The following is a 9,554-nucleotide window of genomic DNA, read 5'->3' as shown; positions in this document are numbered from 1 at the left end:
AGATGCCTGACCAGCAGGCTACCAGACCAGGTGGGTACCCACTAATCCAGATAAAGCACTTTCTTACCAGTCAGAGGTCCGTTGTGAGCAGCAGAGGGTCGGTTGCATCCGATGCACTCCCCAAGAATACCTCGGTGCTAGCCGGAGGAGGATCGAGACGCGATCCGCCTCGCAGCCCACAATGTCCCATCTGGGTCGCCAAAATGTTAGCAATCAGGACACATAACCACGGGCGTAGTTATATGCGGTGCTTTATTTCAGCGCTGGGAAACCAGGGGTTCGCACCCAAAGCTGGCTTCGCTGGTCAGTTTAAGTTACACAGTATTTATACAGTCCATTCATATACATATTCATATATTCATTAAGATACGTAATGGTTACTCAATATTGATTATAACATCAATTGCTACATCTTGGAACTATTTTGATCATGTGCAGTGTCCTCACTCTATACGTATTTAGGCTAAGATAAAAGCTAGGTTGTTAAGATAGGAGTGTACTCGAACACGATATGCTTGAACATCCTCTCAGGGACAGTTTACAAAACTGATTCATCCTTCCAGGAACATTTTGTAAAACTGGTTCTGTTACTAACAGGTGGAGACTGGACATGAGGAGGAGGAAATGTCACTCAAAGGGCAGTGCTGTGGTACGAGAAATCATCCAGAAGGAGCAGGAGATCAGTGCATGTAATTGTGTTTCCAGGAACAGCATGAGAGTGGAGACACATCAGTCAATGTATGGAAATACCAGGGTGAGAGCAAGGGGAGGAAGCGAGATGGGTGTCTACAGCCTGCAGGGAAACAGCAGCAGCTGTGGGACAGTGTAGGACAACCTGTGGTGGAGATGGCAAAGGGCCCTGGCAAGGCTGGATGTCACCAAGAGAACCGAAGTCTTTGTCCCCTTGGCTATGGCCATCGCCTCTGCCACCAAGGCCTGTGAGGAGACGTGTTGTCCTCAGGCACTGGGGCACCTCATGGCCTCCTGCACACCCCAGTAAGGCTGGGAACTGTCACCCCATTGTCCTTCACTCACACCACACAGCCCACATCCCCTGCCCCAGGAAGAGCCCTGAGCAATGTGTGAGGGACAGGATCTGCCTTCCCAGGGGCTGGGGGTCAGGCCTTGGCCTCTCTGCTTCACCCAACTACACCAGGGTTTTCTCAGCACCTCAGCTGCCTGCACGTTTCCCTTTGTTTATCTGCCATCATGGCCTCCAATTCTCTGCCGTAGCGAGTCCCTGGGGAGGCTTTGCTGGTACTTGCCCTCAGTGGAACTCATTAATACTTCAAGGAACTTAGTACTTTTTTCTTCTGGCTTTGACTTCTGGAAAGGTTTGTGCAGTCTCCTCTCAGCACCTGAGCAATGTTCAAGGACTCAGCACCAAATGCACCATGGGGCACATTACACTCAAGAAAGCTCTAACAAACCATGTCTCTTCTTGTAATTTCCTTTTAGTCCTGTACTGCCAGTTAGAGAAGTGTCCTAGTGTAGTTATGGACAAAGATTTCAAAAACCTTCTTATAAAAATGCCTTTTTTGGGTTAAAGGGTATAGTTTAGTATTTTTCAGTTTGGCGAGGAGGTGACTGCAGCATTATCTGATGCTGATCCAGGGTCTCTCCTAAGGAGGTCTGGACTGGCTGGAGAAGCTGTCCCTTGAGGTCTCACACCGTGTGGACAACATTGCTCCTCACCTCCCCAACCCCATCGTTTCTCTCATGGGCCCCCTGGGCCTTGCATCCCTTTTCCTCACCCCAGACTTCACTGCATCTGCAGCTGGATGTGCCAGCTCCTTTGCACCAGCTCCCACCTGCTCTCCTTGCAGACCCAAGTGCACGCAGCAAAGAGGGACTTTGCTTTACCCTTGAACAAACAAAATAGAACTGATAAGGTTCATGATTAAAAGTAAACACACTCCTCAACTGTACACCAAGGACAAGCTGCCACCACTGAGGTTCACATTCTCCAAGGCAGAACCATGCAAGAAATGTTGTAGACAGAAAGGAAATCATAAAATAAACACAATAAAAGAGTTGGCTAAAGACAGAATTAGACAGACTACTGAAAGACAAGGAAGCTTTTAACTCCTTGAAGCTGAAAGCAGCAACTGGGTTGTTGACAAGTGTCTGAGTGATCAAACAGTAAGAGGAAGGGAAACCCAGAGAGCAATGGCAAGTGTTGTGTGCAGATCAGCTGCTGGAAATGGGACTGCAGACATGGTCAGTTTAGTCAGGGCAGGAGGAAATACCTGGAGGAGGAGGGAGATGAGATGCACAGATAACAGAGAGAGTGCTGAGAAGGCAAATCTAGTGGAGGATCAGAAGTTCTCCTCTTGTTCTTAATGCACATCCTGAAAAGTCTCATTTTGATCTCATGGGAAACACTGATATTGAAAGTATTCAAAAGAAAGAAGGGAGAATTACAACAACAACAGTGTTTGATTTTAAAGTTGCAAGAACACATTTCCTTCACTCTACATCTTTCAACTGGTTTCTTTTTCCCTCCATTTTTAAGAAATATTCTCTAGATTTCTCTCCTACCAAACCCTACAACATTAAGAAAGATAATCCTTGTGTCTTTCAGAGCCGAAGGCACCAAAGAATGCACAGCCATGGGCTGTCAGTGCCACTTTTTACCCTTGGCACACAGTGAGTCATGCTGGAAGCTGTTGGCCACTCTTGACTGATGGAGGAAAGAGGGATAAAAAGGTTAACTGAGCTGCTCTCTTTTTAGATGGCCATGTTGACAGTGATCTCAACAGACCTGTGTTGTCTGTCTTTCTATGTGATCGTAAAGAAAAAATTATATTTATGTGTTGGTAAATATATAGTAAAATGTATAAGTGTGTCCAGTTATATTTCCTACCAGCACTCTCCAAAGAAGAATCTTTCTTCAGAGAAATTGTTGTTTTGATACTGTCTTTGTCACCCATCCCCTGCCCCACTGGCCACTGGGACCAGGGTGCCCTCAGCCGCCTTCCTTGTGCTGCCCATATCTTTGGAGAAGCCCTCCTGGGTGCCCTCCCCTTGCACGGCCTCTTCAGCCACTGCTCAGGGTTGGCTTTGCTGGCTCCATCCCTGCACCCCCAGGCCAGGTGTCTGTCTGTCTGTCTGTCCCTGGGCAGCCTGTTCCCCTCCAGCCTCCCTGCACGTCCTTCTGCTGTTTGATGTCCTAAGTCAGGGGGTCCCTGTTCATCCACGCTGACCTCTTGCCAGGCCCTGCTGGACTCCCTGGCCATCAGGTTGGTTTCTTCCTGGGCTCTGAGGACATCGCCGCTGAACAGGAACTCACAGCCTGTTTGTTCTCCAGGACAGTAAGGTGTTACATATTCATACTGACCCCAGGAACGCCTGTACGTATCCATAACCTTTCCCGCTTCTCATTAAAATGAGTCTCAGAGAACCATTTCCAGTCTCCTCCTTGACCCTCCCCTGTTGTGCCTGTGCAGTGGCACTTGGTGGCTTTGAGGAGGGGTCTCCATGGGTCTTTATAGGACTCTACGGATCTCTATGGGACTCTATGGTCTCTCTGGTCTCTATGGGTCTCTGTGGGTCTCTATGGTCTCTCTGGTCTCTATGGGTCTCTGTGGTCTCTATGGGTCTCTATGGTCTCTGTGGTCTCTATGGTCTCTCTGGTCTCTATGGGTCTCTATGGTCTCTATGGTCTCTGTGGTCTCTATGGGTCTCTGTGGTCTCTATGGGACTCTATGGTCTCTGTGGTCTCTATGGGTCTTTATGGGACTCTACGGATCTCTATGGGTCTCTGTTTTCCCTATGGGAGTCTATGGTCTCTGTGATCTCTATGGTCTCTGTGGTCTCTATGGGTCACTATGGGATCTATGGTCTCTGTGGGTCTCTATGGTCTCTGTGGTCTCTATGGGACTCTATGGTCTCTGTGGTCTCTATGGTCTCTATGGTCTCTGTGGTCTCTATGGGTCACTATGGGCTCTATGGTCTCTGTGGTCTCTATGGTCTCTATGGTCTCTGTGGTCTCTATGGTCTCTCTGGTCTCTATGGTCTCTGTGGTCTCTATGGGTCACTATGGGCTCTATGGTCTCTATGGGTCTCTATAGTTTCTGTGGTCTCTATGAGTCACTATGGTCTCTGTGGTCTCTATGGGTCTCCCAAGTTGCCAAGTCGACCAAAACCAGCCTGGCCCCCTTTTGCTGTAGCTCTTGGCTGTCTTGTCTCCTCAAGGTTACAGCTGGTGCTGTAAAACTTCTGATCTCGGCACTCGATGAGGTTCTGGTTTTTCTTAACACAACTGGCTACATACAGCTCTCAACTAGATACTCATCATGTGGCTTCAAGTGTTAGTTCGTTAGCAGGCCCTTATTATGTGGTTGGTGAACCCTGAAAACGTTAGCTCCCTCTGTCAATATAACCTCATAAACAAGTTTCAGAACTTTTCACATAGAACTTACCCACCTTTTCCTCTTTCCAGGTTCAGAGCCCAAGTCTCATTTGGTTGTATCTGTAAACATGAAACATCTCAGCACGAATCACAACTGCATTTCTCACATACTCGAGGACCTGTGGCCATGAAGCTTCCTCCAGGGCAAGGTCTGTGCACACCAGGCTCCCCTCTGCACAGAGCTCATCTCCAGCTCCTCATCCACCACCTGCCTTCCCGAGGAGCCCTGACCACCCCTGGCTGCTCTCCCACCACTGAGCTGTCCCACCAGGGCTCTGCAGTCCCCATGGGGAGCACGGTGCTGCCTGCCCAGCAGAAATGACAGTGTTGGTGGGAAAAAGGAGAGGCAGGTGCCGGGGAAGTGTCTGGAGGTTGGCTGTGAGGTGACCCCTGGTGCCAGAAGAGGATGATGCAAGGTGAGGCGTCATGGGAGGGAGGGAGATTTTGAAGTCACATCTTTGAGAACAACCCAACTGGGCACGTGGTGAGTCAGGCCTAGTGATGTCACCTGGATGCTGGAGAACACACCCAGCAGTGCTCAGAGCCTGGGAGACGGGAGATGCAGGAGAAGGGGAAGATGACACGGCTGGAGGTGGGTGGTGATGCCACTTCTATTGCAGATACATGGGGTAGATGTAGGCCAAGCCAACATGGCAGGATTATCACTTGTGAGGTCACCTCATGACAGCAATGTGATTGGCCAGAGGTAGGCGGGTATGATGAGGTCATCAAGGATGCCAGATGACACAGCTAGAGGTGGGTTGTGATGCCACTTCTGTTGTGGTGACCTGGGGGTACATGTAGGCAAAGCCAACATGGATGCATTATCACTTGTGAGGTCACCTCATGACAGCAAGGTGATTGGCCAGAGGTAGGCAGGTATCATGAAGTCATCAAGGGTACCAGATGGGAAGGCTGCAGACAAATGACTGTGCCCCTGGTGAGGCCCTGCCCTGGGTGAAGCCACCTGTACGTGCCATGGGAAACTGTGGGACGTGCATGAGAAAGTGAGGGACGTGAGAAGGGACCAGAGGACCAAGGCAATGGAATCCAAACTATCAAATTTGAGTGCAAGTGGAGGAAACCTGAGCCCATTGGGGAAAAAGTAACTGATGATGGTTATGAATTGGTGAGGAGACTGGAGCAGAGAAAGGGAGGGATCAAGGTGGATCGTGGAAGAAGCAGCTTGTGGAAGAGCGGGGAGGAGAGGGATTCAAGTGACCAGCTGCCCGAGGGGAGGTGGCTGGTCAGTGCTGCTCTGGCCAACCCCCCTGCCTGATCACCATGGTCTGTCCTGCTTGTTAGACTGGTTTCAGCTGGGGTAGAGTTAATTATCTTCATAGCAACTTGTATGAGGCTGTGTTTTCAATCTGTGATGGAAACAGTGTTGATCACACCCCATGTTTCAGTCAGTGCTGGGCGGTGCTTGCACAGTCAAGGCCTTTTCTCCTTCTCACGCTGAGAGGTGAGAGTAGGCTGGGGGGGCCCAAGAAACTGAGAGCAGACAGCTGGGGACTCTATGGTCTCTGTGGTCTCTATGGGTCTCTATGGACTCTGTGGATCTCTATGGGTCTCTGTTTTCTCTATGGGACTCTATGGTCTCTGTGGTCTCTATGGGTCACTATGGTCTCTATGGTCTCTCTGGGTCTCTATGGTCTCTCTGGGTCTCTATGGTCTCTGTGGGTCTCTGTGGGTCTCTATGGTCTCTATGGGTCTCTATGGTCCCTATGATCTCTATGGGACTCTATAGATCTCTATGGGTCTCTATGGAGACCATAGAGTCCCCAGCTGACCAAAGGGATCTTCTGTACCACATGAAGTCATGCTCAGCAACAAAGTCTGGGAGAGAAAGTGAGGGGGGAACACTCAGAGTGATGGCGTTTGTCTTCCCAAGTAACTGCTCTGTGTGATGGAGCCCTGATTTTCTGGAGATGGCTGAACACCCACCTGCCAATGCAAAGCAGGGGATAGATTCCTTATTTTTCTTTGATTGCGCACACAGCTTTTGCTTTGCCTATTAAACTGTCTTTATCTCAACCCTCAAGTTTTCTTTTACTTTTAAGATCTTCCCCTCATCCTGCCACAGCAACAGTGTGGTGCTGAGCTGATGACCAGGGTTAAACTACAATATTTCTTAAACTCTGTTCCTGGCTATTTACTGTGTGAGTGGGTTCACTGTTGTGTGTGTGTTTCGGTGTAAATGTATGCACACGCTCTCTTGGTCAGGTCTAAGTGAGGCTCGCAAGGAAGAGGAGACACCAGGATATGAAGAGACCTGAGGCTGGAATGGCCAAGTGGGCAATGTCTCTGAGTCTGGGTTGACCCAAACCCCAGGTCCACACTGGAGGGACCACAGGGGTGTGTGAAACTGCAGGTAAGTTCTACCCGGGATGTGCAGACAACTCGTGCAACCTCCATACCAGCTCAGTCTGAGAGGAGGAACAGGGCACGGTCAGTACTGTTGCTCATGGTTGTGTAAGTGCTGCTGTTGGTGTGGTGACTGTGAAGGTGCTGTTGCCTGTTGGAATGGGTCTGTGTGGGGCAGGTTGTTTCCATCTTTGTTTCCCTGCAGATACCTGGATTTAGTGCTTTGCCATGGGTTGAGTCCACCTTGGGCCATGTCTCACTCTGTGGGCTCCAGTCACTGCCCACCTCAGGCACATAGGTACATGTGTATCTCATGGGCTCTCCGGGCAGCTCCAGATTCCTCTCCTGGAGGATTGTCCTCTGCCCCATCATGCTCTGGGACAGCCCAGTCTGACTGTATGTCATGACCACTCCCCTTCTCCACTATCAACAGACAACAAGGGTTGTGTCTTAAACCACAACTCAGTTGTCTATCGGCTACCAATGTGACAACGAGCTTTGACATCAGGCCCTTTTGAGTGAAATTCCTGGGTCTGTTGTTGAGATCAGCTTTAGAAGAACAACCAAATATTGAGGAACTGCACAGAGGAGATGTCATTTTATTACGGAGATGCTATGGGAGACCAAGCTCTGACACAGTGTTAGGAAAACAGTTATACAGGTTTCACGTGTTTTAAAAATATTAATAATGGGTACATTTTACAGAATAGTCAGCTAAACACAAAAAATTATATACAAACATAAAAACCATAAATAACAATATGGGTAATGCTAACAAAGTAAAAGGGATAAAATAAGGTACAGGCCTGCATTGGGATACAAATACACATCATTTGTGGACAGTGATGGAAAGCTGATCAGTATTGACAAACACCCATGAAATCACTTTCCTAATGGACTCCTTGAGCTCCTGGTTCCTCATGCTGTAGATGAGGGGGTTCACTGCTGGAGGCACCACTGAGTACAGAACAGACACCACCAGGTCCAGGGATGGGGAGGAGATGGAGGGGGGCTTCAGATTGTTAAATATTGCAGTGGTCAAAAACAAGGACACCACGGCCAGGTGAGGGAGGCAGGTGGAAAAGGCTTTGTGCCGTCCCTGCTCAGAGGGGATCCTCAGCACGGCCCTCAAGATCTGCACATAGGACACCACAATGAACACAAAGCAGCCAAACGCTACTAATACAACAACCACAAGCAACCCAAGTTCCCTGAGGTAGGAGTGTGAGCAGGAGAGCTTGAGGATCTGGGGGATTTCACAGAAGAACTGGCCCAGGGCATTGCCCTTGCACAGGGGCAGTGAAAATGTATTGGCCGTGTGCAGCAGAGCAGTGAGAAACCCAGTGGCCCAGGCAGCTGCTGCCATGTGGACACAAGCTCTGCTGCCCAGGAGGGTCCCGTAGTGCAGGGGTTTGCAGATGGCAACGTAGCGGTCGTAGGACATGACGGTGAGGAGAGAATACTCTGCTGTGATCAAGAAGGCAAAGGAAAAGAGCTGTGCAGCACATCCTGAGTATGAAATGACCCTGTTGTCCCAGAGGGAGTTGCCCATGGATTTGGGGACAGTGGTGGAGATGCAGCCCAGGTCGAGGAGGGCGAGGTTGAGCAGGAAGAAGTACATGGGGGTGTGCAGGTGCTGGTCCCAGGCTATGGTGGTGATGATGAGGCCGTTGCCCAGGAGGGCAGCCAGGTAGATGCCCAGGAAGAGCCAAAAGTGCAGGAGCTGCAGCTCCCGTGTGTCTGTGAACGGCAGGAGGAGGAACTGGGTGATGGAGCTGCTGTTGGACATTTGCTGCTGATGGTCATGGGAAACCTGTCATAGGAGGAAAAGACAGTGACAAGTTATCAGTGACTTCTCTGAGCAAAATCAAAGCCATTTCTCACACACCCTCCCCTCTACAACACCTTCTTGTCCTTTTCCAGACCTTCCTCCAGCTCGGTGTCTGGGTGGTGCTGGCTGGAGGTGCCGTGAGGAGCAGGGCCTGTGCCCGCTGGCTGCCGAGGAGTCAGCCCTGCTCTGCAGCAGGGGGCATGGGAACAGGGGGCAGGGGACAGAACTGGGGTTCAGCTTTTCAGATGGAGCCACAACATGTATCACCTTTCCTAAGGACTGAGCACCCCATGTTTGGCCAAGGACAGCCAAGACTCCTAAAGCACAGGAGCTTTACCCAGCTTTACCCAACTTTATTTTCTCTGCACAGCATCTCTTTGCTTCTCCATGGGGCTTTCAGATAAAACAAAGATGCTGTAAGACAAGTTTGCATCCAGGAGGGAAGCTCAGAGCTTGGAAGGAAACCTCAAGGCAATAGTAAAGACAGCTGATGGCATTTGATTCCGGGAGACTCAGCTCATTCCCCAGCCCCACAGACTGCATTGCCCACAGCCCACAGGTCAGAGCAAAGCTGGGACACGTGTGCCCATGGACACACCTGCAGGAAAGGACCCACAAGATCAGGCTGTGACTCTGCAGCTGAAACTGCCATCCCCAGAGAGCCTGACAGCAAGAACAAGATCCCAACAGCAGTGACCCAGAGCAGGGGAGCAAGAAGGACAATGCGGTGAGGGTGGGTGTGAGAGAGGCCAGGGCAGAGGCAGCCGGGCACTCAGACAGCATCACCCTTCCCCAGCTGTGCAGCCACCTCCCAGACACCAACAGTGCCGGGCAGCTGCTCTCAGCCCCTGTGCTCTGCAGAGGAACTGCAGCTCTGGCTGCACAGGAGCTGCTTCATGCCTTGGAGCCCCCGGCCCTGAGGGCAGAGGCTTTGCTGGGTGG

At 50.4% G+C, this 9,554-nt stretch overlaps 1 protein-coding gene across 1 annotated transcript; it reads right to left on the bottom strand.

Moving 5' to 3' along the window:
• Window positions 1-7,610: 7,610 nt before the first annotated feature.
• LOC309447979 (olfactory receptor 14J1-like) lies at window positions 7,611-8,570 on the bottom strand (the record flags this gene model as incomplete). The annotated part of the gene is made up of 1 exon (XM_082069126.1): window positions 7,611-8,570. One exon carries the CDS (start codon window positions 8,568-8,570, stop codon window positions 7,611-7,613), a length of 960 nt encoding a protein of 319 aa, XP_081925252.1.
• Between the last annotated feature and the right edge of the window lie 984 nt (window positions 8,571-9,554).

This window comes from Streptopelia decaocto (assembly GCF_964273445.1).
Source record: "Streptopelia decaocto genome assembly, chromosome: 19".
NCBI classification, from domain to species: Eukaryota; Metazoa; Chordata; class Aves; order Columbiformes; family Columbidae; genus Streptopelia; species Streptopelia decaocto.
The sequence above is the reverse complement of the archived record's forward strand: the minus strand, read 5'-3'. Positions and strand labels throughout refer to the sequence as shown.